This window comes from Fomitopsis serialis (assembly GCF_022376445.1).
Source record: "Fomitopsis serialis strain Sig1Antser10 chromosome Unknown B0H18scaffold_2, whole genome shotgun sequence".
Classification (NCBI taxonomy): domain Eukaryota; kingdom Fungi; phylum Basidiomycota; class Agaricomycetes; order Polyporales; family Fomitopsidaceae; genus Fomitopsis; species Fomitopsis serialis.
This window is the reverse complement of record NW_025954962.1, coordinates 266,695-292,728: the sequence shown is the minus strand read 5'-3', so window position 1 is coordinate 292,728 and position 26,034 is coordinate 266,695. Positions and strand designations below refer to the sequence as shown.

At 55.3% G+C, this 26,034-nt stretch overlaps 13 protein-coding genes across 13 annotated transcripts; 6 read left to right on the top strand and 7 right to left on the bottom strand.

Moving 5' to 3' along the window:
* Positions 1 to 1,665: 1,665 nt before the first annotated feature.
* On the bottom strand, positions 1,666 to 2,994 carry B0H18DRAFT_867218 (uncharacterized protein; the record flags this gene model as incomplete). Its single annotated transcript, XM_048039845.1, has 3 exons — positions 1,666 to 2,479; positions 2,559 to 2,623; positions 2,674 to 2,994. 3 exons carry the CDS (start codon positions 2,992 to 2,994, stop codon positions 1,666 to 1,668), a joined length of 1,200 nt encoding a protein of 399 aa, XP_047900184.1.
* An 846-nt stretch (positions 2,995 to 3,840) lies between these two features.
* On the top strand, positions 3,841 to 4,315 carry B0H18DRAFT_1081375 (uncharacterized protein; the record flags this gene model as incomplete). The annotated part of the gene is made up of 3 exons (XM_048031384.1): positions 3,841 to 3,994; positions 4,044 to 4,095; positions 4,153 to 4,315. 3 exons carry the CDS (start codon positions 3,841 to 3,843, stop codon positions 4,313 to 4,315), a joined length of 369 nt encoding a protein of 122 aa, XP_047900183.1.
* Positions 4,316 to 4,592: 277 nt separating this feature from the next.
* Positions 4,593 to 5,265, bottom strand: B0H18DRAFT_187392 (uncharacterized protein). The gene is made up of 2 exons (XM_048037021.1): positions 4,758 to 5,265; positions 4,593 to 4,675 (listed from the first exon to the last, which is right to left on the bottom strand). The coding sequence occupies exon 1, from the start codon at positions 5,123 to 5,125 to the stop codon at positions 4,829 to 4,831; it is 297 nt and encodes a 98-aa protein (XP_047900182.1). The 5' UTR covers positions 5,126 to 5,265; the 3' UTR covers positions 4,593 to 4,675; positions 4,758 to 4,828.
* Positions 5,266 to 5,405: 140 nt separating this feature from the next.
* B0H18DRAFT_969112 (uncharacterized protein) lies at positions 5,406 to 5,815 on the bottom strand (the record flags this gene model as incomplete). Its single annotated transcript, XM_048043567.1, has 3 exons — positions 5,728 to 5,815; positions 5,575 to 5,707; positions 5,406 to 5,423 (listed from the first exon to the last, which is right to left on the bottom strand). Coding segments are annotated over exons 1-2 (163 nt in total), but the record flags the coding sequence as incomplete, so codon positions are not given.
* Positions 5,816 to 5,967: 152 nt separating this feature from the next.
* On the top strand, positions 5,968 to 7,898 carry B0H18DRAFT_969108 (GroES-like protein). Its single transcript, XM_048043566.1, has 5 exons — positions 5,968 to 6,410; positions 6,466 to 6,614; positions 6,670 to 6,910; positions 6,972 to 7,459; positions 7,531 to 7,898. The coding sequence occupies exons 1-5, from the start codon at positions 6,150 to 6,152 to the stop codon at positions 7,685 to 7,687; spliced, it is 1,296 nt and encodes a 431-aa protein (XP_047900180.1). The 5' UTR covers positions 5,968 to 6,149; the 3' UTR covers positions 7,688 to 7,898.
* Positions 7,899 to 8,045: 147 nt separating this feature from the next.
* On the bottom strand, positions 8,046 to 9,184 carry B0H18DRAFT_969104 (mitochondrial ribosomal protein L17). The gene is made up of 4 exons (XM_048043565.1): positions 9,093 to 9,184; positions 8,954 to 9,038; positions 8,438 to 8,905; positions 8,046 to 8,390 (listed from the first exon to the last, which is right to left on the bottom strand). The coding sequence occupies exons 1-4, from the start codon at positions 9,155 to 9,157 to the stop codon at positions 8,136 to 8,138; spliced, it is 873 nt and encodes a 290-aa protein (XP_047900179.1). The 5' UTR covers positions 9,158 to 9,184; the 3' UTR covers positions 8,046 to 8,135.
* A 1,682-nt stretch (positions 9,185 to 10,866) lies between these two features.
* Positions 10,867 to 12,463, bottom strand: B0H18DRAFT_1150522 (uncharacterized protein; the record flags this gene model as incomplete). The annotated part of the gene is made up of 8 exons (XM_048035720.1): positions 10,867 to 11,303; positions 11,352 to 11,452; positions 11,507 to 11,671; positions 11,724 to 11,764; positions 11,826 to 12,068; positions 12,118 to 12,207; positions 12,271 to 12,329; positions 12,394 to 12,463. 8 exons carry the CDS (start codon positions 12,461 to 12,463, stop codon positions 11,143 to 11,145), a joined length of 930 nt encoding a protein of 309 aa, XP_047900178.1. The 3' UTR covers positions 10,867 to 11,142.
* A 78-nt stretch (positions 12,464 to 12,541) lies between these two features.
* On the bottom strand, positions 12,542 to 13,521 carry B0H18DRAFT_969094 (acyl carrier protein-like protein). Its single transcript, XM_048043564.1, has 5 exons — positions 13,266 to 13,521; positions 13,128 to 13,208; positions 13,011 to 13,068; positions 12,923 to 12,952; positions 12,542 to 12,867 (listed from the first exon to the last, which is right to left on the bottom strand). Exons 1-5 carry the CDS (start codon positions 13,467 to 13,469, stop codon positions 12,860 to 12,862), a joined length of 381 nt encoding a protein of 126 aa, XP_047900177.1. The 5' UTR covers positions 13,470 to 13,521; the 3' UTR covers positions 12,542 to 12,859.
* Positions 13,522 to 14,396: 875 nt separating this feature from the next.
* On the top strand, positions 14,397 to 15,567 carry B0H18DRAFT_969086 (60S ribosomal protein L13a). Its single transcript, XM_048043563.1, has 5 exons — positions 14,397 to 14,513; positions 14,576 to 14,741; positions 14,792 to 15,058; positions 15,123 to 15,218; positions 15,272 to 15,567. Exons 2-5 carry the CDS (start codon positions 14,583 to 14,585, stop codon positions 15,350 to 15,352), a joined length of 603 nt encoding a protein of 200 aa, XP_047900176.1. The 5' UTR covers positions 14,397 to 14,513; positions 14,576 to 14,582; the 3' UTR covers positions 15,353 to 15,567.
* Positions 15,568 to 15,821: 254 nt separating this feature from the next.
* On the top strand, positions 15,822 to 16,907 carry B0H18DRAFT_866898 (cytoplasmic protein; the record flags this gene model as incomplete). Its single annotated transcript, XM_048039818.1, has 2 exons — positions 15,822 to 16,133; positions 16,185 to 16,907. The coding sequence occupies 2 exons, from the start codon at positions 15,822 to 15,824 to the stop codon at positions 16,905 to 16,907; spliced, it is 1,035 nt and encodes a 344-aa protein (XP_047900175.1).
* A 911-nt stretch (positions 16,908 to 17,818) lies between these two features.
* Positions 17,819 to 19,129, top strand: B0H18DRAFT_1081368 (uncharacterized protein; the record flags this gene model as incomplete). Its single annotated transcript, XM_048031383.1, has 4 exons — positions 17,819 to 18,114; positions 18,169 to 18,724; positions 18,775 to 18,861; positions 18,896 to 19,129. 4 exons carry the CDS (start codon positions 17,819 to 17,821, stop codon positions 19,127 to 19,129), a joined length of 1,173 nt encoding a protein of 390 aa, XP_047900174.1.
* A 126-nt stretch (positions 19,130 to 19,255) lies between these two features.
* B0H18DRAFT_1081367 (Metalloenzyme, LuxS/M16 peptidase-like protein) lies at positions 19,256 to 23,592 on the bottom strand (the record flags this gene model as incomplete). The annotated part of the gene is made up of 20 exons (XM_048031382.1): positions 19,256 to 19,579; positions 19,633 to 19,719; positions 19,772 to 19,837; positions 19,901 to 19,987; positions 20,036 to 20,176; positions 20,229 to 20,300; positions 20,349 to 20,449; positions 20,500 to 20,723; positions 20,783 to 21,093; positions 21,151 to 21,529; positions 21,579 to 21,751; positions 21,801 to 21,987; positions 22,038 to 22,123; positions 22,176 to 22,492; positions 22,546 to 22,637; positions 22,689 to 22,783; positions 22,834 to 23,050; positions 23,101 to 23,137; positions 23,331 to 23,369; positions 23,430 to 23,592. 20 exons carry the CDS (start codon positions 23,590 to 23,592, stop codon positions 19,256 to 19,258), a joined length of 3,198 nt encoding a protein of 1,065 aa, XP_047900173.1.
* A 573-nt stretch (positions 23,593 to 24,165) lies between these two features.
* B0H18DRAFT_1081366 (uncharacterized protein) lies at positions 24,166 to 25,955 on the top strand (the record flags this gene model as incomplete). The annotated part of the gene is made up of 9 exons (XM_048031381.1): positions 24,166 to 24,363; positions 24,420 to 24,441; positions 24,494 to 24,556; positions 24,656 to 24,739; positions 24,760 to 24,952; positions 25,078 to 25,166; positions 25,229 to 25,524; positions 25,572 to 25,655; positions 25,770 to 25,955. 9 exons carry the CDS (start codon positions 24,166 to 24,168, stop codon positions 25,953 to 25,955), a joined length of 1,215 nt encoding a protein of 404 aa, XP_047900172.1.
* Between the last annotated feature and the right edge of the window lie 79 nt (positions 25,956 to 26,034).

The following is a 26,034-nucleotide window of genomic DNA, read 5'->3' as shown; positions in this document are numbered from 1 at the left end:
CTATTCGCCTCGGACAGAGGGTCGTCTTGCGATGCTCTCTTGCGTTTGCGAGAAGGCGCCGGCGGTGGTCCGCTCGAGTCAGACCTCGACGCTTGCTCGTTCTCGGTGTCAAGATCCGAGTCCCTGCACAAGTAGTGATTAGAATCAGTGTTGCGAGACGGATGCAATACACTTACGATGCATATTCGTCTCCAAAGTCTTCGGGGGTGGTGAGGTCAAAGGAGATCATCGGGAGCGTACTAGACAGTGCATCCTGCACCTGCGACGAAGCAGCCGTAGGCGGCTCCTGTGGCAGTACTGCCATGTCCTGGAGCTCGGGAACAGTGTATGGGTGCGTCACGCTCGTCATTCGGAATGCTGGCGATGACTGCGATGGGAAGTGTATGTCACGGGCAGTGTTCGCCTCTGCACGGATACGTGCATCCAGCACGGCGGAGCGGTTACATTTGCGACCCTTCATATGTGCCTCGAGTGGTTTCGTGTTCTGCCGCGACTTTGATCCTGTACAGATCCATGCATCGCACCGAGGGCACAAGACATGCAAGACCTGTTTGGCATCCCGCGTCCACGAGAGCGAGGCTGGTTCTATGACGAACCTGGGCTCTGATTCGAGTGACGGAAGTTGAGCGGATGTGGAAACTGGGGGACATGAAGAGCCCTGCATCCAGAACGCATCATTGCTGAACGCAGCACTAGCCTGAGTTGTTGGTGAAAGGTGCGTCGATGGCGAGCCGGTCTGTACAAAGCCAGAGATGGGGTTCTGCCATGCAATATCTGAGGGGCCCGAAGAAGTGAGCTGACGAGACAGAAGAGAAGGTGCACCGGAATCGAGGTCGTCGAGCGAAGGTATGGCGCAGTCCGCACTTCCCATAGCACCCCAGAAGTCGTCCATGTCGAGCAACACTTCGCTCTTGCTGGAACGCAGCCATCGCAGCGAGGCTTTAGATAAATATAGTGAATTTCAATAAGAACAACAGCGACGGGCTCGTCTGGCAACCGACTGGCGAACGTTGCGATACGGGAGCAACGGCGCAGGCAGCAAGGAGTTCGTCGTAAGTCGCGCCGTTCAGCCCAAGCGCCGTGCGCGGGAACCAGCGCGTTCAACGGAGCGTCTCACATGACCGTTCCGCACACGTGCATTCTGGATCGCACTCTCGTACTCAACTCGCACTCCTACGGGATGTTCATACCTCACTCGCTATGTCACAGAATCATTCTCATTGATTGTCTGTGGCTATTTATCGAAAACGGGGCGCATACTAGCTATTCGCGAGGAGGCGGACACATATTGAGCAGAATGGACGAAACTTCGCGTGAGTGGCTGAATTCAGGACCCCGTACACCACCTACCCCCCCACCTGTCAAGAGCAGGTTGTCCCCGATTCCAATCTCGCCCACCTCTTGACCTGCACGGACATGCCTACGGACACTGTCGTAATCTATTCTGCTGCAATCTTGAAACATGGCTAATCGAATGGCTCCGTGGGAGACCGACCATCCGATTCGCAGCGAGCCCTCTGGCGATCTGTAGCATACAAGGTAAGTATAGTGTCCACTGTACATCAATGCAACTGTCCGCCGTGAGTAGTAAATACAGCATTAAAATGTGAGGTATTATCAGAGATATAAGGAGTACGCTACAGAATCGTCGGTTCGATTTGACACCTATATAGCATGTTCACAGTCGTTCTCCCAAGGCTTAATGCATAAATCAATATCATGAAGCTGTGCCAGCTCCATTAGTCTCTCCTTTCGCCCGTCTTCGAGGAGTAGTTGTTCGCGAAAATTGAGAGTCGTGCGTTTCGGTGGCTTCTCGCGGACCATGATAGAGTTCTCAAGAGCATCCAAAAGCCCGCGCTCCTCTACCCGTAGGGGTACCGCATACCAAGCATTCACGACGTGAACTTTCAGAACGGAGACCGTGAGCGGCAAGGAAAGCAGGAAGTTCGTCCGTAACTCGTCCACCGTTACGAGGCTCAGCGCGAAGATCTCCAGCAGGGGAAGTTGCTCCAAGCAGGACGCAATGCACGCGCTGGATAGACGGCTGCATCCGAGAAGCACCAGCGTGCGTAGCCGCGACCCGGAAAGAGCGACCACGGACTCCAGGTGCCTATTCCGGAGTTCGAAGCCGAGGCGGTGGCCTTGGGCGTACAAGAAGGACTCCAGGCAAGCTCCGGGGAAGGAGCTCTCTATATTATTGCGGTCGAAATGGTTGCCCGTTATCGAGTGGAGCGTCACCTGGCGGAGAGCCGGCGCCTCCACGGAAGGAGGTAGACGGACCTCCCCCGATAGGCGCAGTTTCTCGACGGACCGCGGTGAGATGACCTGGAAAGGCTGCACCCTGCTCTCGGCGTCCATGAAGATCTCGTACGCCGAGAGACGCGGTGCTGTGGCCGACGGGTACATGGCGAACTCGAACTCGAGGGCCAGGCGTGGTGCACCGCTGCCGGATCCTGGACAACAAAAATTACAACGGCTCCTTGGCAACGGCGTCGCGGATATAGAGCGCGGGGTGCTCACCTCGTATATTGGTGGGGATCCCCCGGCATCATTGAAACACGCGCAGCCGTTGCAACGAGGGCATGCGGCGAAGCGCGAGGTGCAGGTTGGATAAAGGGGACGGCTTCGTTTCCTGTCTGGCAATGAGAGGATTGCCAATGCGGAAGTGACGACTATCACCTCTTGTTTCGATATCCTTTCGAGCGGCTTAAAGACGCGCCCGTCGTTGGCTACGTCGGCCCATAGGATGCGAGCGGCCATGGCATCGCTCGCATTGAGGATGAACGCATTGATCTCCAGCTCGTTCCTTAGGGACACGTATCGCCAGAAAATTGGGCGTGCTTCTTCGTATATCTGTCTGCAAGTACGCAGAAGCTTGAGGTGGTCATTGGCCGGCTGACACTTCTGCCTGACCCGCTGGTGCTTCATCAAGTACATGTCGTAGATGACCAAGCGCACTTCCACGGGCATCCCGAGGAAGGTCGGTTCGGCCATTGTGTCGAGCGGCGCTTTTAAGACAAGCAGGACATGAGGCGTAGGGGCTATACGCTTCGCTGTGCGTACATGGCCGCGAATGAGCTGCCCCCAGCTGGAGGGGAGGTGGGAGAGGCGAACGAGCACGGGCTGCCAGATATGGGCGCGACGCGCGAGTGGCTGAGATCTGGGGATCGGGCGCGAATCTCGGGACGGACGCGTTTCGGTGCCTGCCAGGGAAAGTGGCTGCGGATGCTCCCTGGCAGCTCAGCTTCCCCCAGCCGCCTCGCTCGACGCTGCCTCTCTCGCCCTGCTGCCTCGCTGCCCATGCGTGCTCGCTCGCTCGTCCACCCCTTCCCCTCCTTATAGGCAGCTCTCCGTTCTGGGCTCGCTCCGTTCTCTGTGCGCGTCCTGGGCGCCGGCCAGCTGTTGTGCACACAATAAGCACGCCCACAACGTGGCAACAGGTCCGGCCCATCTGTCTCTGCGCTCTGACACAGATACCTTATAAACTCAATTTCATTTGTGTGCCGCGGCGTGCACAGGCCTTCCCGAGCTGCGTTGGCAGGCTGGCTTGAACACAGCGGCACGCAGGGGGCGTACCCGCCGGAGGATTCAGAACCGAGAAGGCCCAGCCGTGCCGTAACTTTCATTCTCGAACGGCCCGCCGAAGCTCGAAGCGACCGTCATCACCAGGACAAGCATCTCTGTGCCTCTCTGGCGTTACGCTCTTTCTCTCTTCTCGCGCTCGACTATCGGCCCCCATATCACGCTCCTTCTCGAGACTTACACGCTCGCTTCCGCCGCACCTCCCCGACGCCACCCTCTGACCGCCTCTTTGTCTATATCTCTCGCCCGCCTGCGAGCATGCCCGCGAGCACCCAGTATGAGGTCCTGCTCGACTTTACCAACGACACGCATGATTGTGCCACCGTGCAATTGTTGCGCAACTATGGCCGGAACTCGGGCGCGATCGTCTTACTACATCCGGGCGAGAGCATCACGCTCGTCTTGGACGCAGGTCAGTCGCGCTACGATGGATATGGTATGGTCGCTGATGGAAGGTCCAGGGTCGGTCTATCAATACGCACTAAAGACACGGTCGAAGGTGGCGAACGTGACGTGAGTGTTGGCTGCTCTTCTCGTTCTCCCTTACTGACGTCTTGCCCCTTCCCTCAGAGCTCGGGCGTGGAGAGACGTCAACTGCACCGTCTCTCAGCTCTTCCCTAGCGGCTCACACACCATGTCGCAAGCCTCGTCGGATTCTTGGAGACCAGTACACGGCATCACCGTCGACCGGTTATGGAGAGACATGCGTTTCTGCATGTGGAACGACTCGTAGCATCGGCTCTGGTACGCACTCCGCATCCACTGACTATGCACAACTCGCACTAATACGCCGCCTCTGTGCCAGAGAGCCACCTATTCACTGCATATACCAGGACAGTCTCCCTCTCCCCACATGACGACATACAGCCTGCAGTCTGTACGTCTCAGAGGAGACTGCATCCCGCATCGAGAGCACTTGGGCGACGCCGCGTCGGACGCTGTGCCAGTCAATTATTACTGTATCGCTGCTCTGCACTGTAATCGCTATATCCACATTGCTGTGCGTAGGTTATATTATCGCTCGGAATAACGCAGACCACAGGCGCACTGTCGCCGCCGCCCATCGTCGACCGCGATACGCGTGCTGGCGGTGCTGCAACAACGAGGCAGTCGCATGTATGATGACGCAGGTCAAATTGAATGCACTGGGAACGCAGGAAGGTTGAATGACCAACCGACAACGCTGGACGGTCGTGGCTACCGCGAGGTGGCGTATTGTGCGCGTCTGCGGTCGTTATGCTGCCGGTTAGAACAACGGGTCGCAGTTATTGAAAGGCGCCATCGAGGGAGAAGTCGCGATACTTCCCGTCCGGTGCGGGGAGCCTGGGCAGGTGTGCATTTTGGGAGCCGCGAAAGCATTCGAAACACTGGCTGACGTAGGACTAGTAGGATCGCGATTCGGTGCCGCCGGGTTGAAGCGATGAGCGTCATCATCGCTACTCGCTACCTTGTAGTATCTCCAGCACTCGAATCTCAAGGGACTGAGTGCGAGTTTGGTCACGGGCGTGATGTTCATCAGGACACGCATGCGCCACCGGTGCATCGGTCAGATTTGGCCTTTGGACAGCCATGAGCCCTGCTTTGCAATCATCGAGCTTGTTTCAATGAATACAAGAGGCGCTCGGATTCAAAGCTGCCTGACGGGCGTGAGAGGTAGAAGTTATCGTCGTGAGTGTATAGGAACTCACGATGACCACGGGGCCTCGGGACCTTGTAAAAACGAGTCGTGCAGGGACACCGGGGTCAGCCGGTAACATCGACTGTTCGGTCTCTCGGCTTGGTGCAAGGTCAGTAAATATCTCGAAGCGCCGTCGTGTCCAACTCATCTCGTTCATGCAGTCCTAAACTTGAGACGGATCGATGAGCGGATGACTCGCTCGTAGAAACGGTCTATATTAGTAGGCAACACTGACCGTAAACTATTCACCGACCTATGCACTCTAGACCGTGCATGTCCTGAACCGGGCAGGTCTGCCGATGAATGACGAGCACCGCAGGAGCCCTGCGCCATTCTCTCGAGGCGTTCCGCCCATGGACCGTCACTGAGCATAACGTCTGACGCACAAATGGGCCTGCATATAAGTTGAGCAGATCGGAGGAACGTCAGGCGATAAAGATGAGCTGGCTGAGACAAATACGGCCTACAGTCGACCCGCCGGTAAGCGTCGGCGCCATTACTACCCGGCACCCATACACTGTACGCGCTCTTGTTGAGTCTGTGACGACGTTGGAGACTGCAGCTGGTTTGGGTGAGGGGTGCTGAGAAAGCACAAGAGGGGACGGTGCGCGTCGGGAACGATCACGTGGGGCGCGACGCGGGGCGGCGCGTGACGTCAGAGGCAGACGACGAAGAGAGAAACGTCATGCAGCTATCATCGCGCCTCACCAGCCATGGAGCCCCCTGCGAGCTATATAAGGCCGTCCACCTGTCAGTCTGGGCAACACAACTCACGACTTACGACCCTCATCACGACTACAAATCTTATTTTCAACCACCATGCAAGCAGCATCAAACGCAGCACAGAGCGTACGTCCCATCCGCGCACCGCAGGCGTTGCGTGTAGCTGATGGTCCTGCCACAGGCCATGGGCGACTTCCCCACTGTCGTTCGCCCAGAGTACAAGGTTCGCCAGGACGGCAGCACCATGAAGGCCCTCGCCTGGTTCGGTGCCCGCGACGTCCGCCTCATCGACGCGCCTATCCCGGATATCAGCGAGCCAGACGATGTCATCCTTCGCATTACCGGAACCACCATCTGTGGTTCAGACCTCCACCTCTACAACGGGGAGATCGTCAACCTGCAGAAGGGCGATATCCTCGGCCATGAGGTTGGTTGCATTAGTCTATTGGCGCATATATGCGTACATGCTAACTGCGGGACAGTTCATGGGTGTCGTTGACGCCATTGGTCCCAACGTGAAGAACCTCCAAGTCGGCCAGCGTGTCGTCTCTTCTTTCCAGATCGCATGCGGCGACTGCGAATATTGCAAGCAAAAGCTATCTTCCTTCTGCGATCGCACCAACCCCTCTAGGTGAGCATCCGACGTATGACCATCTGACGGAGAATGACTCACCGGTCTTGCACAGTCTTCAGAACGCGATGTATGGCCACCGGGACGCCGGGTTCTTTGGCTACTCCCACTTCACCGGTGGCTTCGCGGGCGGCCAGGCAGAATACGTCCGCGTACCAAAAGGCAACGTGAATCTACTCCCCATTCCTGAAGGCGTTTCCGACGAGAGGGCTCTCTACCTCTCCGACGTTCTCCCTACGTCGTACCACGCCGTGTTCGACACTGGCGTCACTGAAGGCGATGTAGTCGGTGTTTGGGTAAGTTGATCAGCGATGCGCAATGCGCAATGCCTCAGTCCCCGCTGACCTGGATGTCCAGGGTCTGGGTCCAATTGGTCAATGCGTCGCCAAGTGGGCACTCGCCAAGGGTGCGAAGCGCGTCATTGGTGTTGACCGCGTCCCGGAGCGTCTGGCATTCGCCAAAAACGTGTTGGGCATCGAGACGATCGACTTCTCCGAGCACAAGGACGTCGTGAAGCGGTTCCAGGAGGTCGCACCGGGCGGCCTCGACGTCGCCATCGACGCGGGCACGTTCCACCAGCCGAAGAGCATCCTCCACAAGGTCGAGAAGGCGCTCATGCTCGAGACCGACGTGTCGGAGATCGTCAACGAAATGATTATGTCCGTCAAGAAGGGCGGCAGCTGCGGCATCATCGCGGCCTATGCCGGGTACACGAACCACTTCAACATCGGCGCGCTCATGGAGAAGGGCGTGCGCCTCATCGGGAACGGCCAGGCACCGGTGCACAAGTACTGGAAGGAGATTCTCTATGACTGGATCATCCCCGGCAAGTTTGACCCCGCTTTGTACGTGGCTTCCGTCTTCTATTCTTGTCGTTGATGTGTGGTACTGACGGTGTCGGTTTGTCTGTACGCAGCATGATCACGCACCGTGTGCCGATCGACGACTTCGTGGAGCTGTACGAGGCCTTTGACAAGCGTCAGAACGGCGTCGAAAAGGTCTTCGTCGAGACCAAGTTCTCGAACCCGCCCGCTCCCGGACTCCCGACGACGACACGGGTGGCAGAGTGGTAGAGCGTTTAAATGTGGGGTGAGCAGCCTGCGCGGAAGAAGTTAATATGACTGTACCAGTATGGATGTATCATACGACTTTGTAATGCCGTAATTTTACGCCTGTTCTGTATACTTGTTCGGTCCTTCTGGGAAGCGGATATAACGCGGCCGGTGGGTTTGTCGTTCAACCAAAGTGCTATTTCTTGCACATGTCCGGGACTTGTGCACTCCGCTAGCATGCGATAAGCTCAACGAAAGTATTAAGCAAGAGTTAACATACGGATGACCCTGCTAGCTCGAAATTGAAGAACTTGCAATCGCACCTGATGAACCAACGAGCCACGGCACGCACCTACTGGACTATGGCGCAGGGCTATGATGCAGTTCAAAACACGGCGTCTCCATAATCAGGACGCAACTAGATATGCAATAGAGGTGCAATGGGCTGAGCAGTGTATACGACAGAGCATCAAGGGTTCTCCCACAAAGCTGTTTTGTCTATACCCAGTTTTCTTCGCTCCAAATACCGTAGCCGACTGCCTGTCATCCAGGTCTTCGCGAGGTCACCTTGAGCCAAATTGAGCGCACTGCGTACGCCTCCCGGCACTGTCTGACCGGCCCGCAGTCGCATAGACTTCAAGCTTGCATACGGCGTCTCGGCTGTCTGCTCAGATGCCTTCTCCAGAGCGTTCTTGTTAATTCTTGGCTTAGCCAGCAAGGTGTCCTGCGAGAGGTCAGCAGCATGTGGGAAGCAGGGTGAGGGCGACGCACGAGGTGATCCTCCGCCTTCTTGGCCAGCTCTGAAACAGCTCTCTCGCCCCTGAACTTCAACACCTTCTTCAGGCTCCACCTCGTCTTCGGGCGGAGTTCACCGTCCCAGCCATTTGACTCGCTCGTGCGCTCGTGCTTCACCACGTCCTCCACGTCAGTCACACCAGATTTGGCGAGCTTTTGAGGCCCATCGTTGTCCAGCCGCTTGCCGAGAAGCTCCCAGCCGACCGCGCGTGCGGTCATTTCGAAGCGGATGTCGCGCGGGTTGTCGACGAGCTCGAGGATTGCGTGCGGCGCGTTGTCGCCCGGCCGCTGGCCATACTTGTGAATGCGCGTGTAGCCCCCCGGACGTTCCGCATAGCGCTCCGCGAAGGTGGTGAAAACCTTGGGGACGAGCTGGGGCTGCAGGAGGAACTGCTGTGCGCGCTTGAAGGCGTGCAGGTCGCCCTTCTTGCCCAAGGTGATAATCTGTGGCATAGTCAGTCATGTGAAACAAATGAAGGGCTTTGAGCGCGCCTTTTCCGCAAGCCTCGCGGTATCCCTCGCCTTCGGGAGGGTCGTCTTGATCTGCTCATGCTGAAACAACGAAGTGACGAGGTTCCTGCGAATTGAGCGTCACGGAGAGCACTCGGAGCGAACTCAGAAGACTATTCACCTCAACATGAGCATCCTGTGCGAGGATGTCCTCGAGAACTTGCGGAATGCGACCCCATGCTTCATGCTGGGTCGACGGAATGGGAGTGCGCTGTCTACGAGCCACAGCTACCAAATTGAGCAGAAAGCGTTCCAAGCGCCTGTAGCTCCGGATTTGGCAAGTCCCGTCGTCCCGACGCGATCACGTCGCGCGCCGCGTCGCCGCGGCGCAGTTAGTCAATGCGTGTCAAGGCCAGTAGTCTTGTCCGCTAGAATTCACAACACACGTATGTACTTTTGCTAAAGGTGTTAGGTCTTTGAAGTATTGCGCTATTCATCTCGTATAGCATAACAGTGAACACAGGCTACCCGTAACCCCGAGTGTACACTTGATTCTTGAAGCGATCTGAAATCCGGTGCCGACTCTCCAAATGCCCATTGCTTCAGCGGCCAGCCTGATATGATTTACAAGTCCTCGGAGTCTGTGTGAACCATGCAAGTGAGTACAACATTCTCAGCTCTGGCCTGATGGTACGTTCGCCGTGGTAGGAAACCCTTTCATGATGACGATATTAGCATCGTGTGCCGCTAGTCTCGATACTGGCGGCAGCTAGGCCCAGGCCCTCCGGGTACGTCCTCCTAGTCCGCTATAGGTTCTACCGCATGTAATGAGGCTGACTCGCTGCCCATAGCATGATCACAAATCAACGGCCAGCGACACTACATGAGGGATGAGTTTATTCACGACACTCCACATGCACACATCGCGGCCCGTCACAAACTTATCGGCCTAGGCTTTGCCGCTTTCCATCGAATGCGGCTTGGATTCGCGGGAGAAGATAATGTATCCGGACGATCTGGCATGACCCACGGTTCCCGTACGGAAGCGAAGACGTGACCCCGCAGCTGCCCCGCATCCAGTCCAGTCTGGCACGAACAACCGCACTCTAAGTGGGCCCAGTGAGTAGATAACCGTATCTAGCCCGGTCGTCTCATTAAGCACACAAGTTGTGTGGTCTCGCAGACACCGAAACGACAGTGTCGCACGCGCCTACGCTTTCCGTACTATTGCGCCTTCCATGCTTGCGTATTTTTCACATTGTCTCTTAGATGCAAAGGCTACAAGCACGCCGAGATTTACCCCCGAGCCACCTTAGTCGTCGTTGGTGAGTCTGCTTCATTTTGATCCGCTGACAGATCTCTGGGCAATTGATAACGATTTAGGGTGGTGCTGGACACTACTACGTACTATAGTCTCTTCGTAGTACTGCCGGCAGTACGTCAAAACATTGCGCTATGTCATACTGGCCTTACTCATACTTCCACATGTTCGCCGCACCTTTCCAGAAGTGCGGAACACACTGGCCATGATAAACGCTTCATGCCCCCTCTGTATTCATCGGCAACTTCTACTCGCCACCTTCGTCTGGCGCTCCGTAAGGGAGAACGTTGAGTGGGCGTAGTACCCAATCTACGGGTTAACGAACTCATGTTTGGAATAGTGTCCAGACGTTCTCACACATTTTGGTCCGTCTCGGACCCTACACGTCTCGACGTATGGATGAAAAAGCAGCACGATGCTATAACGCGGTTTGCATGGTGTGCAGCTGCAGTCCTGTACTGACGCTTTGACGTTGGCACTGAACATGCCTGCAACACACACACTACTGCAACCCTGTGGACGCCATTCAGGATGTGAATACAGTGGCCATGTTGAAGCCCCGGAGCGGAAACCCAGCGGGCGTGAGCGCTGTAAGGACACGTCTCCGCAACCCTGCAGAGAAGCCTTAGTCTGTCGAAGAACCGGTCCATGTTTGCCATCCCCCTTTGCCAAATCACTGCTGGCTGTGAATCGACTGACGTTCATCTCCCGTTAGTAGACTTCGCAATCTGTGCGGTCAGTGTGGGGTGTCCGAAGGACTTCCACTGGTCTGCACTAGAACGCAATTGTCGACCTTCATGTGCTTGGCCATACCCTATCCAGATTCTACTGTACATTTTTCATGGAACCGCCTAGGTAGTGTCGTAACAACGAAACCTTGATACTCATCCGGCATCCGCATATCTGCCACTCAAGCCGTGAAATCGTGGCGCCATCTACCACCCCTGAACTGGCCGGACAAGTCAACGACGAACAAATCTCCAGAGTCCGGGTACTGAGCCTGTCTGCCGGCATCGCCGCCGCATGCACCACAGTGAGCGGTTGTCACATACAACTGGTCCTCATTGTCACCTTGATGGTCCAGTTAGCGGGTGAATTGGCGTAAGAATAGGGGCGAACCTCCGAAGCAGCACGCTGTAACGTTGAGCGCCGTGGGGAAGACTACTTGCAGATCGACTGCACCGTCCGGGGTGTACCGAATGATTTTGGATCCGCCCCACCTATCCAGAACGGAGTGAGCATAGCAAGTGCCCAATGTAGCTCGACCTGCCGACCTTGCCGACCATACGCCCCCTGCGTTATCGATGCAGAGACCGTCCGGGTATGTTCCTTCGGGAAGACCATGAGAAAGCGGGTCGACGAACACGCGTCTACCAGACAGCTTTCCGTCCTCGTAGTCGTACGCATATATCTTGTTGACGAAGGAGTCGGTGAGGTACCTAAACGCGATGTTCAGTAGGTCTTTGCACTGCGTCGACGCGAAGCACGGACATTGTCCTCCCGTCGGCGCTCCAGCCTAGGCCGTTACAGTCCTGGAGCCGTCAGTCTTAGCTAGAAAATCGCATCGCGGTCCTGTAGAGAACGGAGATTCACCGTGAACGGTCCAGGATCTATCACTCTGCTGGAGTTGTCCGCGGGATCATACATGTACAGCTGTCCCACGATGTTGTGCTCCTTCGAGGCTAATGTACCCGCGACGTAACGTCCGTTGCTATCACATGCGCCGTCGTTGAAGCGAGTGAAAGCTTGATGTTCCTCAGGGATGGGCTGAGACAGGTAGCGCAAGGTAGAGCTGTCCTCAATAACGGCGAACCCTCTGGCCGTTGTACAAGCCAACTGCGAATTCATGGGTAATTGATGCATGAGGATAAAGGCGTTAACTCACCCCTCCGTCCTTGCGTAGGGACAGACAAGTCAGCGGTTCTTCAAATTGCTCTACTTTGAGTTCGGATGAACGTATGTCAAGGTGGTACAGCTGAAATGGACCCAGGTGGGGGCATGCAGAGCGGTGTTATAAAATATAATGTGTACGAAATACCTTGTTGCGTTCGATGTCGATGAAGTGTAACGTCGACGTTCGGTGGTCGTACAAGGGCCCTGGATGTGTGTGAGGTCGTTACGGGCCTGAATATGTGGCGCTCGAGGCATGGGATGACGATACCTTCGCCCAGACTGCAGCGGGTCCTCAAGAACGGTTGCTCGACCGTGATTGTCCAGAGTTGTGTATCCATAACGCATGGCTTCAGCTCGCCACTCGCTGCGGGGTAGCTTATATGCATTGCGGATGCAGTCCTCCAATCTACAGCCGAAGGCGGCATACCAGGGATTCAGGGGGACAGGTAGGTCAGGCCTTCGTAAACGTTCTCCCTTCCATAGCTTCGAAGGGACGAGAGTCACAAGGTGATCTTGCGTTCATCTCGGAATCCGCGCCAGCTGGACTACGAGGGAGTCTCACTATCTAACTGCATTCAGGGACGACCTCAGCCAGTATGTCGGGAACTAACGTCATATCGATCGGATGGTGCAAAGGGGTCCAGACTCGGAGGGAAAGGTCAATTGCAATCAGACAAAGTGCGAGCGAGGATTGGCACTAATTACATGACTACACTCTGTCATGTGCACCAGCCCTAGTGCGCTGCCAATTACACGTCAGTCTCGACCGTCTCACCGCGACATACAAGCGAGCCTACCTTCTGGTGTCTTGGCAATATAGTCGATGGCTGAGTGAGGTAGACGGTAAGAGGATACGTCGGAACGATGTAAGGCCGAGACTCGTACCTTGCTGCACAGTTTTGATCTCGTCCGCTTCCTCGTCCGGAATTTCAATGGCAAACTCCTATGACACGAGTTGTCACTCGGACGTAAAGCTCAAGAAAGCTGAAGGATGTGGTATACCTCTTCCACAGCCATCACGACCTCCACCGCGTCCAGACTATCCAATCCAAGGTCTTCTGAAAACCTTGAGGTCTCGGTGAGCTGGTCGCGTCATGGAGTGAGCTTATCAAATACGCGTTATGAAGGCTGCACAGATACCTTCGTGGGGTCGACCTTCTCAAAGCCCTTCAACACGTCTACGACACGCGCCGAAATTACTTCTTTGGACAAACCGGCCTGGGCAGAGAAGAGAGCGGTTTGGAAAACCCGGCCCCGGAACTGAGGAATGGCAGACGCTGTCCGGGGAGCAAAGAGGGCCCCAGAGCGGGGGAGACTACGCGTGGCAAGACGAAGGAAGGACATGGTTCTAGTAGGAGAACGAAAGCAGGTAGGCCTTGTCGACGTTGCTCACTCGCGAAGGCCTCCGTCACCGACGGCAGCAGCCGAGGACCCGCATTCAACGTCACGTGACCCAGATTGACCGCGTGTCTAGCGCCCAGTCAAAAACGACGCTTGCCGGCTTGTATGGAGACAAGTCAAAAACCTACATAGAGTCAGGGTGCAATGCATGTTGCCACAATGTGGGACAAGGATCTACGTAATGAGTTTCAAGCCAGACAACAGTGCTACATGACAGATAGATCGTCAGGCAGTTGTAGCTGCGTAAGTAATAGCCCACTATCAATTGGACGATAGTGCATTCGATGTGATGCTGATGTGGAGGCCTTACTACTAACACCTGTGTCAACCCATTCATTTGTCCAGCCACATTCAGTCCCCACAGAGCGATAGCAGTACTGTATCACTCTCGGAGTCAGCGGAAAAATGAGCTACAGTAAGTAACAAGTCAGAGACGACAACTTGGTATCTAATTCGGGCAAGGGATGATACGGATGTTCGGTCATATGCTCTATAAATTCCATTCACACTAATAAGGGGCCTCCGTGAACACTGCTTGTCCACGGCGGGATGGGCAACTAAGTAGGTTGTTCTGCCACGCGCCGTCAAAGAGCAATACGGTGCCAACCCATGCCATGTACTACGCGGAAATGGCCCCATTATTCTCGCGCTAGCGTCGGCTGTTGCATGATCGCCAAAGTGGGCCACGAGAGATGCATTCTTCACGCTGTTGGTGACAAGACCGCTATATCAGAGGACACAGCGAGGAAACAGGTTGCGGAGGCCAGTGAGTACAGCGAGATCTGGGTGAGATCTGAAGCGTGGGTGGCTTTCGCCGGAAGATGCCGGTTAAAACTGTGCAGCTCTAGTCACAGTGGCTGTCACTGGCTCAGCTCTCAGCCACTACGACTATACGACTGCAAGATCGTCAAGGTGAGCGACTCATTGTACTGCCCAAACGCCCTCTGAACGCATACCGCGACTTGCGCCGGTTCCTCTTACCTCCAGGTCGGTATTTATTTCCCGCTCCCGAAAACACCCCCGTGCTGAAGACATAACGCGCTTGCTAGACTCGCCATGGCCACCTTCTCCTCGACCCCCATCGTCATTGATGGCAAGGGCCATCTCCTTGGTCGCCTGGCTTCGATTATCTCGAAGCAGGTTCTCAACGGCCAGAAGATTGTCGTTGTACGGTGCGAGGAGATCAACATCTCGGGTAGCTTCTTCCGCAACAAGGTCATTATTATTATACGTCTGGCTGCATCGCGCTCATAGCATGTATGCAGCTGCGGTACCACAACTTCCTTCACAAACGCCACATCGTGAACCCGAAGAAGTCGGGCCCTTTCCACCACCGCGCCCCCTCCAAGATTCTCTACCGGGCCATCCGCGGTATGGTTCCCCACAAGACTGCCCGCGGCGCGGCAGCCCTTGAGCGTCTCAAGCTCTTCGAGGGTGTCCCCCCTCCCTACGACCGCAAGAAGCGGATGGTTGTTCCCGAGGCCTTGAGGGTCTTGCGATTGAAGCCTGGCCGCAAGTACTGTACAGTCAAGGTACACGACCTATTCCCCGCTAATCTCTATCTCTTCTAACGTATTTGCGTTTGCGCCGTCACAGCGCCTCTCTCACGAGGTTGGCTGGGGCTACAAGGACGTTGTGGACCGTCTGGAGGAGAAGAGGAAGATCAAGGCTCAGGCCTTCCACGAGCGCAAGGTACGTGTCTCTGCGAGGTGTATTAACGTGCAATGCGTCTGATTCCCTTCAAGCTCGCAGCGATCAAGCTGCGTCAAAAAGCCGTTGCCGACACCGCGTCATCCTTCGAGAACCTTACACAGCTCGGCTACTAGACGTTGTGATTGCATGGATTGCCGTATCCTACGCCTGCGCTCTACTATGATCAGATGCCATGAGATACTCCATGTAACGCTTTACTGCTCTCTATGTCCGTGCCGTGGTGGTGTTATGCGAGGTAGCCGTTCGAATATGATACTGTCATTGCCGCGATGGACGAGAGGTTCCGTCCGGTTTGTAAACATACTTGCATAAGCCCGGTGGCCTGTCAACCGTCTGAGAAACGCGCTCGCCGCCCGCTGCGAATGACTCCGTTTCGCAGCCTCCGCTCAGTTTCATTACGTAAGCCTAGCTGTTCAACGCGCGGGACCACACCAGAACGAGCTTTTGTTTGGAAGTGTCGGAGTTCCAAAGTTCAATAGACTGGTCAAATCCCCGCCGGCGCGCCTGGCCCTGGCCGGCTCCTTACGCTTACTGACACCATCCCCTCTTCCCGCCCTTTCTCCTCTCTCTCGACACCTCACCATGCCCTCCGACTCTCCAGTCCAGCGCGAAGCGAGTAAGCAGCCTGCTCCTCGGTGCACAGAACACGTTTACTCACCAGTCGTCTCGCGTTCAGCATCTCAGTCTCGTTCTCCTTCTCCCTCAGGAAACGACGTTTTGACGCTTCGTTCACTCGTCAGCACCAAGGATGCTGGTGTCATCATCGGAAAAGCCGGCAAGAACGTTGCTGACCTCAGAGACCAGACCGGTGTCAAAGCCGGTGTCAGCAAGGTTGTTCCTGGTGTGCACGAACGCGTTCTGACTGTGAGTGGTTCCGTGGAGGGCGTGGCAAAGGTATGCTTCTGCATTGTTGTCTGTTGTACGGTGTGTCTGACATCTTGCTAGGCCTACGCTCTCATCGTGTCTCAATTGATGACAGCGAGTCCCTCCTCCCCGACCACGATGTCTTCCTCGCCGAATACCTCCATACGTCTTCTCATTTCCCACAACCTCATGGGCAGCGTTATTGGTCGTAACGGCCTCAAGATCAAGGCGATCCAGGACTCGTCGGGTGCACGCATGGTAGCGTCGAAAGACATGCTCCCTCAATCCACGGAACGTATCGTGGAGGTGCAGGGTCCTTCGGATGCTATCGGTCGTGCTGTCGAGGAGATTGGCCGATGTCTACTGGAGGACTGGGAGCGGGGGGCAGGCACGGTTCTCTTCCATCCGGGCGTTGGTGACGAGAGGTCGGGGCGACGGTCGTCCAACGCAAGTCGGCGTTACGGCGACGCGCCGAACGGCCGAGGTCGGACCTCCCCGTCTCCAAACGCCCCATCACCACCTCCGACAAATCTGCGGACGCAAAACATCTCCATCCCTTCCGACATGGTGGGCTGCATCATTGGTCGCAACGGCACCAAGATCACTGAAATTCGGCGACTGTCCGGTTCTAAAATCTCCATCGCCAAAGAGCCGCATGACGAGACCGGCGAGCGCATGTTCACCATCGTCGGCACACCAGAGGCTAATGAGAAGGCGCTGTTTTTACTCTACAACCAACTCGAGAGCGAGAAGGAGAGACGCGTGGGACGGGACCAGCAACAGCAGGAGGAAATGCAGGACTAGGGTCTCCGTAAGCGGCCGTGGGCTCCCATGCCAAATTGGCATTGCATTGGACCCACCGTGCGCGAAGTCTTCTCAAACTGCGGACACGTAAACTCGCGCTTCCCGATGCATCGAGTGCTTGCGTGCTCGTCCGCTCCTGTCCCTCGCAAATCCATCCTCACGCCACTCTCCCCATCTTGTCTGCAAGCCACTGCACCTGTTCATATCTCCCGACACGCCTTCCGAAGTCTCGCCCACACACGTCTCCGTCCCTCTCGCCTCCCCCTTGCTGGTTCCGCTACCCCTCTTCCGTTCCTGCCCCGTATCCCGCTCCCAGCGAGCTCGTCTCCAGCTCGATGCTCCCAAATCCCTCCCTCCCGAAATCCCTCGCTCTCCAAAGCCCAACTTACGCGTCGCGACTGGACTTGCTGTCCATGTCTCGATGTCGTGCTCTATTATAGTACTTGCTTGCATTAGTGCGGTCAGAGACACTCGAAAAGTATGCATAGCGTAATACGTAGCATCGTTGTTGATGCAGAAAATATACTGCTCTATGGTCTATGACTACTAAATCTTGCGGTATGCTGAAATCTGAGGGAAGGTCGTATCTTCACGTGCTCAGACGCGTCGACGCGCCAAATCTTCGAGGTCGCGGACATCCTCAGCCACTTGCTACTAAGTACTTTACTCTGCCTCGACCCTCAGGCCTCAGCGACAATATGCAAGGCCGCTCGTCCTCGCAGGCATATTACCCCGACGGCAGTATGCCTGGCTCGTCTCAACATCCCTATCCACCCAATGTCGGGGCTTTCGCAGCGCAGGCAGCCGCTGCCGCCTTGTCCAATCCATATGCACAGTTCCAGTATCCTCAGGCTCCTCATTATGCACAAGCATATGCCCAATTCCGCACGCCAGGAGCCCAGATGCCCGGGATGACTGCGGAAGGCTACGCACTATCTTCTACGTACGTCCCCGGCTCTCATGGTGGTCCCTCAGCCGCGTCGACCAGCATGCATCCGCCTGCACTATTAAAGCCTTCGTATCGTGGATCTGTACAGGCGGGCTGGTATCAGTCAGGCAATTGTCGCTGCACGAAACCTGGCTGCGCGTTCGCGGGCTCGAAGAAGGCCGTCGAGATACACATGATGGATCGACACCTCATATATCCTCCCGGGTGGGATAAGAGGAAGAAGAAGGATGACTGGGATGCGGATCCAAGTCTGAAAGGGTGAGACCGCATGGACCTCCTTGTGATGGTTGATACTCAGGAATTGGATGACAGGAAACCAATTCCCATCCTAGGCACAACCGCCAAGCTCGATACTCCGGAAGCTATCGCAGCTTGGATCGCCGAGCGCAGGAAGAGATTTCCCACTGCTTCCCATGTGGAGGAGAAACAGAGGAAACTTGAGGAGGCCGCTGCGCGTGGGCAACTGCAGCCTCAGGACATCCGGTTCCCCAACAGAAAGAAACAGAGGCTCAATGACGACGTGCAGGGCGGACAGTATGGCGAACGCGCTCAGATGAATGGCAGAGGCCGTGGTCGTGGCCGCGGTCGGGGCAGAGGTGGAGATGGAGGTCCAGGACGCGGCGGTGCCCCTCAGGAGCCTCGTATTCCTCACTTGCTACCTCCAAAGCCGGTCCTAACCTCCGATGCGCCCAGCAACGCAGCGAACTCTTCGGAAGCACGTACGACCGCTTCTTTGCCAGTCGTTTACGACTCTGAGAGCGAGTCTGATTCGGGTTCTGACGCTGCGCCAGAAGTTGTGTCGTCAAAGGCGGCTCCGGATGCACTTGAGGCACAGGACGCACCAGCACTTGCCGCCCTTCCAGACGACGTGGAGATGGAGGAGCCTCGTGTGGAGACGCGGCGCCTTCACAACAACAGGTTCGACCAGTGAGGAAGCTGCCAGCCAAACAACCTCGGAAACCAGTATACAACCCCTTTGCGGCACGACCGTCATTACTTCGGAATGTAAGCGAATTCGTCCTGTGAGATAGATGCATAGCTAACGACAATGCAAACGTTAGCTGCTTACACCAGAATCCAAATGACTGTGTCGAACTTATCCCAAGCCATCCGCTTCCTCGTAGACAACGATTTCCTGGAAAACGTGGAACTGAAGCCTGGGCAGGCTTCTGAAAAGATGATTGAAGTTATCGAGACATCCAATGCTGAGCAACCAGGGGCCTCCGCGATACATCCACCCTCGGAGGGCGCGAGAGGAGACAGAACATTCTGATCCATGATATTGGTATCGTAGCTAAGTACGGCCAGATATTGCATGTAGCGGTGTGAAGCCTTGTCATATGATCGTCTATGTCCACCTCAGATCATAGCCTGAAGTCCCGACACGGTACTGCTGTTGCTACCTATCGCTGCCGCTCTCCGACCCACTCATGTCAGAGTCGCTGCCCTCGCTACCGCTCTCAGACTCGTCTGCATCCGCTTCCAACGACCGCTGCTCCACTTCGAATCCCAGCTTTGTAAGGCCTTCTGTTGTCTCAGCGGCCTTCCCTGGTGCAGTGACAACGATTGCGATGGATGACGAAGGGTCGAAGAGGGACAGGAAGTACTTGCGCAGTACGGCGAGGACATCCGCCTTCGTGACGGAACGGTAGCGTTCGAGAAGTTCGATGCTGTAGTTCTGGGGCACGCCCCGGAAAGCTTGATTCAGGAAAGAGGCTACAGCCTGCGCAGCAATGATCAGGTGTTATGGGCAATCCGAAGAAGGGGTTGACTTACCGCGCGCCCCGGCGTCGAGACACCCCTCGTCACACCGAACACGATGCTACTCTTCGCCGCGTCCAGGGTCGTCTCTTCGAGTGCGATCTACACGGTCGATTAGAAACCAGTGTAGATTACAAGCTGGACGTAAACATACCGAGCCGTCAACGAGGCCTTCGATAACGGACTTCGCTTGTTCATAGGCCTTCATGTATTGTGAAGTCTAGAGTAGCTGTGAGACCTCCCACATGTCTCCATGCTTCACAGCTTCAACGGGAACACATACCCTGTACAATGAAAAGCTCAAAAGACCGCCCTCTAGATCCACGGAGACTGTTGCTCCGTATGCCAATCCCGAGCCACGGATGTATCGCTGTCAAGACTATCAAGGACGTTCGCACGTATAATTCACTCCACATACCCAGAGATAACTTTCAGTCGCGTTCAGCACCTCGGTGGCTACTACGACTGCGGGACGTTCCTCGTGCGTGAAGCCTTGGATGCCCTTCGTGACATGGGAGGTATAGGAGCTCTCGATGGTAGGCAGACTGACAACCACAGCCTAGCCGTTGCTCGTAAGCCTCACGCTCATCTTTTGGGACATCCCAACTCACCTTCTTGACTGGATTCTTGCCAACTTCGCTGAGAGTATCTTTGGACAGCGTGACTGGAAGAAGTTCGCTTGGCTGCGAAAGGTCAGATCATCCTCCCGGATGAAAGGGTAAAGAGCTCACAGGCAGTAAAGGCTGGAAGTACTTCGCCCATGGGCCGCGAGGTTGCTTGATGGACAAGACATTGCCTGCGACGGAGAACCGCACGCAGGATGGGTCCGTCACTACATGGCGTGAGCATATTGAACGAGTCAGCCAGACGCGCAGAACTTACGATGCCGTCTGATCTCCTCGAAGTCCTTCACAACCTCGTCGGGAGACTGTTGCAGCAGCTCCGCCAATTTAGGGATGAACTCAGTCTGAGGGAGCGCCATCGTCATCCGCGAAACCGAGGTTTCGTCGAAGAGCAGCTCAGAAGACACCGAACCGAGTACAGTGTCACCGTCCCGCTTCATCTCAGGCAAGCTTTGTTGGATCTTAGCAATGGTGATTTGAAGTCTGCATATCATGTTCTGAGTACCCGCCTAGAATGGTCAGTTCGGAGGGTAAAGACTGACCGTTCCTTGTCGAACACACTGCCGTAGATCAAGTCCTTGAGCCAAGCGATGGCGGCTTCGTACATCCCGATGTCCACCTTGATAGAGACGCGCACATTCTCTGGGAATGCACCCGAAACGCCGTACGCAGCCTCATAGGATACTGTGTCATTGTCAAGCTTGTTGACCACTTCCTCGTGTGTGAGCTTTTCTCCGCTGCTTCTCGTGATGGGCAGCGAGAAGAATGCGGAGAGGTAGGTCTGCATGTACGGCCGGAGCCTATTCGGGAGTTTGGCCATGGTGAAGTACGCGCCAATTGTGACGAAGTCAGACTTGCATTGCACTGCATTAGGATTGGCTCATGGGGTGAAATCGACGCTGAGACTCACCTGGACGTGATCATACTGCACGAAAAACGGCAGATCTGGACCGTCGCTCTCCACGTGTCGAGCAAGTTCAGTAGTACCGGGCTGTTCCACTGTACGCTTGCGACCCTTGCCGGTGCCGACCTCCTGTAGGCTCTGTACCTGGATGAAAGAGATGGTCTTGATGTCAGGGACAGGGAACGACGTCAGGATTTCTTGAGGGATCGGTGTATCGTGTTCCTTCTTCGCTTCTTCGAGCTCCTGAGTGGCCTTGGCGAGGCCCTCGGGACCCAGTCGCTCCTTCTGAGCTGCGATGCGGGCCCGCTCGTCTTCCTTGAGCTTATCGACCATTGCACTCGACGGTCTTCCTCGCACGATGACGCAGGCTGGATCAATATAATATCTACGCTATGATTAGTTTGATTGAGTGAGATGTAGGAGACGAAGCTCACCGTCGCAGCAGGTCAGTCCACTGCTTGCTAGTCCACTTCCTGAGCTCGGCGTAATAAACAAACTCGTCCATGGAAGCCTTGAGTTCAGAGCCGTCTTCCGCACCGTAAAGGAAGTCGCCGATCACGTTGCCTGAGAATGTCTCCCCTTTCGAGGATTCCAGTTTGCTACGAAGCTACAACAGTATGAGGGCTCGTATCGGTGGACATGGCAGTGCCTCTTACCTGGCGCTCGTCCCGGTTGATGACCATAACCATTCGCTCCATATCGATCCCCTCGTCAGCGATGCGAGTCAAACTGGTCTTCAACTTCTCGGGGAACGAATCAAGGTTCTCGGTAGGGATCGACCCGATGTAAATGGGCAGATCGCACAACGTCGCCCTAGAGTCTTCGCCGAAGTAGATGTATGTGCTGTAGACCAGGTTTCAGAGGCGGCATTCAAACGGCAGAGCATTATTTACCACAGCGGAGATTCAATCTCAACATACTCCTTGTTGAGCGGGGCGACAGCCGACGATGTAAGGTAGGTCGACATGATGTCGAGGGCCTGTTGTGGTGGTTAATGTCTGACTGTCATCACAAATGAAGAAGCCACATACCTTCCTCTCGAGGAACGCGTTCCCTGGTGGACCCATGAAGCCCATGTACAACTCACCTACACTCTCGTCCTGCTCGGGGAACTCAACCGTAGTTGTCTTCGTTTCCTTAATAGGCCCGCGGATCGCGCTGGGCGTCTCCATGAAAGGACGCTTCCACCCTGCAGGCCTGAAGCCTTCGTTCTGACCGTGCTTAATAATTCCTGGCTCGACTTTCTCTTGGATCACTTTCAGTAGGGACTCTGTACCGGAAGCAAGTTTTCCGCTGACAATGAGCGACAGGTTATGCGGGACGTAGTACTTGTGATGGTAGTCCCTGACTAGAAACCCGTGAGACCGACGCCCGACTGTTATGCACGAACAATCCACGTACTTTGCTCTACCGTTAGGTCTCGCAGAGCGTTCATTAGACCGCCAGTCTCACTCCTATATGCGCTACCTGGTGGATTCACCAAGCGCTGCAATCTATGCTCCGTCAGCATAGGCATGCGCGTGTACGAGACATGTAGTGCGCACTGGAGAGCCATCAGGTCCTGCGAGGTGTTCTCCCGGCCTTGCATCTCGCTATAAACCACGCCGGAGTCCTCGCCCTTGCCGTCAATATGATGGACCTAACAGAAGTGTTAGCATCACAAGGAAATCACAGCATCGGGGCGTGTACCTCAGTCACAAAGCCAGCTTTGGTCAGCGTGGGGTACAGGATGTGGTCCACGTATACCGGCAAAATTTGCAAAAACCCCTGTTCTCCTGCAGTCGAAACTGTATATGCAGTGTGGTCGGTGTCAGTCCACGCGTTCGTGCCATTCGAATAGCCGCGATTCGCAAGATGGTCGATGATGCCCTTGTAAGGATACTTTTCTGACCCCATGAACACTAGACTGAAACTAACATGAGCGGAGACACGATTTGCCCAGCTTAGATGACTGACTGCTCCAACGTGTGCGGACATCCGGTATCATCGAATACTGATGTTTGAGAGGCATGTATTAGCAGCGGTATTGTACAGGAACAATCAGGCAGCCTGGATTCCGTTTGGTGTACTCATCCGTGTCTTGGAGCGTGACCAAAATCTGCCCATAGGTTTGCACAGTGAAGCACGCATCCCGACCCTAAACACCAACGCGGGATCAAGGCTACCCTCTGTGACGAAATACGCACTTTCGGTGGCGATCACGAAATACCCGTTTACGATCGGTGCTAGATAGGTACAACATGTAAACTGCCTTGCTATGTGGCATTGTGGTAAACATTACACACCTTCATAATCGAGGTGGACAACAGATAGGCCGGTCTCTCTGCTCTTCCACTTAGATACTTGGACGTCAGTGAAGTCGAGCTTCAGACGCTTCACCAAGTCAAAATTTCCAAAGCTTTCCCGAGCATCGCCGTTGGGAAGGACGCTGTTCGCTGTAGGGGCCATCGAGGATTGCGTATGCAGACTGAGGCGCTGATCAAAGGGTGAAGAGCGAAAGCGGGTAGCGAAAGCAGAAGAGGCGCCGCGAGTGACCCCAGTCTTATAAGTCGTCCGAGAAAGAAGTTGCCGCTGAATGAAGAAAAGGCGGTACATCCAGCAGCCGAATAAGCGATGATGCCTACGACTGTTGTCGAGGAGTCAAGAGGAGAAAAGGAAACGGGGTTGAGAGGCCTGGAGCTCCTCCGAGGCGGGGACGGTGGCGACGTGTGGCGGGAAAACACCGCGTCTCACTAAGTCACAGTGGTCACGTGCGGGCACTCCCAGTCCGAGTCGCGTCCGAGTCGCGTCTCTCGAGGCTCGCATTCTCTCGCAGTCGACATCCTCTCGGGCTCAATCCTGATAAGTACTACCTCCCAGATTTTTTGGCGGTTACCCTTGCTCTCTACGCCGAGATATCTCGCACCAGTCTGCGCTAGCAACGGGACAGCAATTCTGTTAACTCGATCGTTTTGTCGCACACGCGTTGGTCTCGGGGCTGCCTACCCTGTGTCTTGTACTTGCCTCCGCCGCGTGCATACTATGACCGGAACCGAACCCCCAAGTGTGTCTCCGGATGTTCTTGATGCGATTGCCGAGCAGCGGAGGCTCAGGAAAGAGCAGAGGAAGGAAGCCCTCGCGAGGGAAATAGAGGAGAGGAGCCGCATTCTGCCCAGAGGATGGGTTACAGTACAAGAAGCACCCACTGCAGGACAGCAGCTCAGGGTCATGACCTGGAATGTTCGCAACCTTTCATTCCTCGCGTGATGAGCCGTTGAACATTGTTGTCCTTCTAGCTCTTGGCTCAGAGTCTCGTCCGTGAGTACTATAACCATTGAGCATTGTCGCGAATATGTATGTCTTCACATAGGTCGTGAGCTATTCCCAACGAGTGACTGTCTTAAGGCCGCTCAACGCGAGAACATGATCTACCGTGAAATTCTCTCCCATAACGCGGACATTTGCTGCCTGCAGGAATGACAGTCTCTGCTTATTTTTCGCCTGCAAGCTTACACATCTCCACAGGAAGTAGATAGGCTGGAAAAGCTGTTACCAGTCCTCGAGGGTGCCGGATACGTTTGCGCCTATGCTGCGGGACCTCGCAAGAAGCACGGATGTCTCATCGCTTTCCGGAAGGCGCATATAGACTTGTCGGCGAGAGGATGATAGAGTATGACCTTCAAGAGATCCGTCAAGGCGCGAATGAAGCAGCTAGGCGTGGTAGTAGCTTCCGCACGAGGAACATCGCGTCTTTGGTCGCGCTGCAACGGGTTGATTTGCCCTCGGAAGGCATTGTAGTGGCAACAACTCATCTGTTCTGGCACCCGTCGTAAGACATTCATAAAATCGCGGATCCATGGGTTTGACTAACACGTGTGCTGCAGGTATACGTATGAGCGGGCACGGTATGTCTATTGTTTGTGTAGACGTTCCACCGCTGAACATCGTAGATAGACAAGCTGCTATACTGCTTCGAGAAGTGCATAAGTTCCGCGATGAAATATCGCCACTGGAGAGCCGCTGGCCCTGCATCATCGCTGGCGGTGAGCGTCCGTGCTATCGACGCGCCTTAGAAAGCAGAACTAACGCCAACGGAGGAGCTCAGATTTCAATTTCCCACCAGACGACGCCGCATACTCTCTGTTCACAGGTGATCCATTGTTGTCCGAACAAGAAGTACGGCTGGCCACCTCGCGCGTCGTTCACAAGACGATCGATCCTGACGTTCCTGCGGCGCCTGAAGCGGCAACCAGGGAGACAGAAGAAGACGAGGGCGCTGCGGCCACAGAGACCGACCCAGACCGAATCATCACGAACGCACGGCCTGCTCTTCCCGTGGATGGCCTCCTAACAAATGTTGAGCTAGCTGATATGCTCCGACAATATGACAGGCCATTGAGTGTCTACGACGAGGGCAGCGCATATGCACCGCCTCTGCGACCCTGGAGCGCGAGCTGACTTATGGAGATCATGTTCCTATACATGCGGACCGGCGTGGAGTATACGAGCCCAATTGGACGAGTTATACCTATGTGCGTTGACGGTGACTGTGTGTAACCGTTTTCTGATGACATAGTACTCACAGTATTGGCAATCTGTTCTGGGTACGTGCCGGGTCTTCGGTTTTCGAATCCCATGAGATGCAGCGCTCAACCCCACCAGATTACATGTTCGTTGTATCTCCGCCACAACGCAAGGTCATCGTCACTAAACTGGCAAAACCTCACCGAACGGATGCGCTATCCCCGGGCATCCCGCTCAAAGGTGTTTGGGGAGCGATCACATCTCCCTCGGCGCGGAACTCTACTTGCCACCCCCGTTATAGATTTTAGAAGTTGCATTGCATTGCATCGGTGGAAACAAAAAAGGACGATTATAACAGAGAAGGAATGGCGTGACGAATGAGATACG

Excerpts from the sequence above, each read along its gene's own strand:
- B0H18DRAFT_187392 (XM_048037021.1), bottom strand. The coding sequence starts at position 5,125 with ATGCACCGGTGGCGCATGCGTGTCCTGATGAACATCACGCCCGTGACC.
- B0H18DRAFT_969108 (XM_048043566.1), top strand. The coding sequence starts at position 6,150 with ATGGTCCTGCCACAGGCCATGGGCGACTTCCCCACTGTCGTTCGCCCA. Across the intron at positions 6,911-6,971 it reads GCGATGTAGTCGGTGTTTGG|GGTCTGGGTCCAATTGGTCA; the intron begins GTAAGTTGATCA and ends CTGGATGTCCAG. Across the intron at positions 7,460-7,530 it reads GGCAAGTTTGACCCCGCTTT|CATGATCACGCACCGTGTGC; the intron begins GTACGTGGCTTC and ends GTCTGTACGCAG.
- B0H18DRAFT_969104 (XM_048043565.1), bottom strand. The coding sequence starts at position 9,157 with ATGAAGCATGGGGTCGCATTCCGCAAGTTCTCGAGGACATCCTCGCAC. Across the intron at positions 9,039-9,092 it reads CACAGGATGCTCATGTTGAG|GAACCTCGTCACTTCGTTGT; the intron begins GTGAATAGTCTT and ends CTCAATTCGCAG. Across the intron at positions 8,906-8,953 it reads CCGCGAGGCTTGCGGAAAAG|ATTATCACCTTGGGCAAGAA; the intron begins GCGCGCTCAAAG and ends ACTATGCCACAG.
- B0H18DRAFT_969094 (XM_048043564.1), bottom strand. The coding sequence starts at position 13,469 with ATGTCCTTCCTTCGTCTTGCCACGCGTAGTCTCCCCCGCTCTGGGGCC. Across the intron at positions 13,209-13,265 it reads AGAAGGTCGACCCCACGAAG|CTCACCGAGACCTCAAGGTT; the intron begins GTATCTGTGCAG and ends TGACGCGACCAG. Across the intron at positions 12,953-13,010 it reads GATCAAAACTGTGCAGCAAG|CCATCGACTATATTGCCAAG; the intron begins GTACGAGTCTCG and ends TACCTCACTCAG.
- B0H18DRAFT_969086 (XM_048043563.1), top strand. The coding sequence starts at position 14,583 with ATGGCCACCTTCTCCTCGACCCCCATCGTCATTGATGGCAAGGGCCAT. Across the intron at positions 14,742-14,791 it reads GTAGCTTCTTCCGCAACAAG|CTGCGGTACCACAACTTCCT; the intron begins GTCATTATTATT and ends GCATGTATGCAG. Across the intron at positions 15,219-15,271 it reads AGGCCTTCCACGAGCGCAAG|CTCGCAGCGATCAAGCTGCG; the intron begins GTACGTGTCTCT and ends ATTCCCTTCAAG.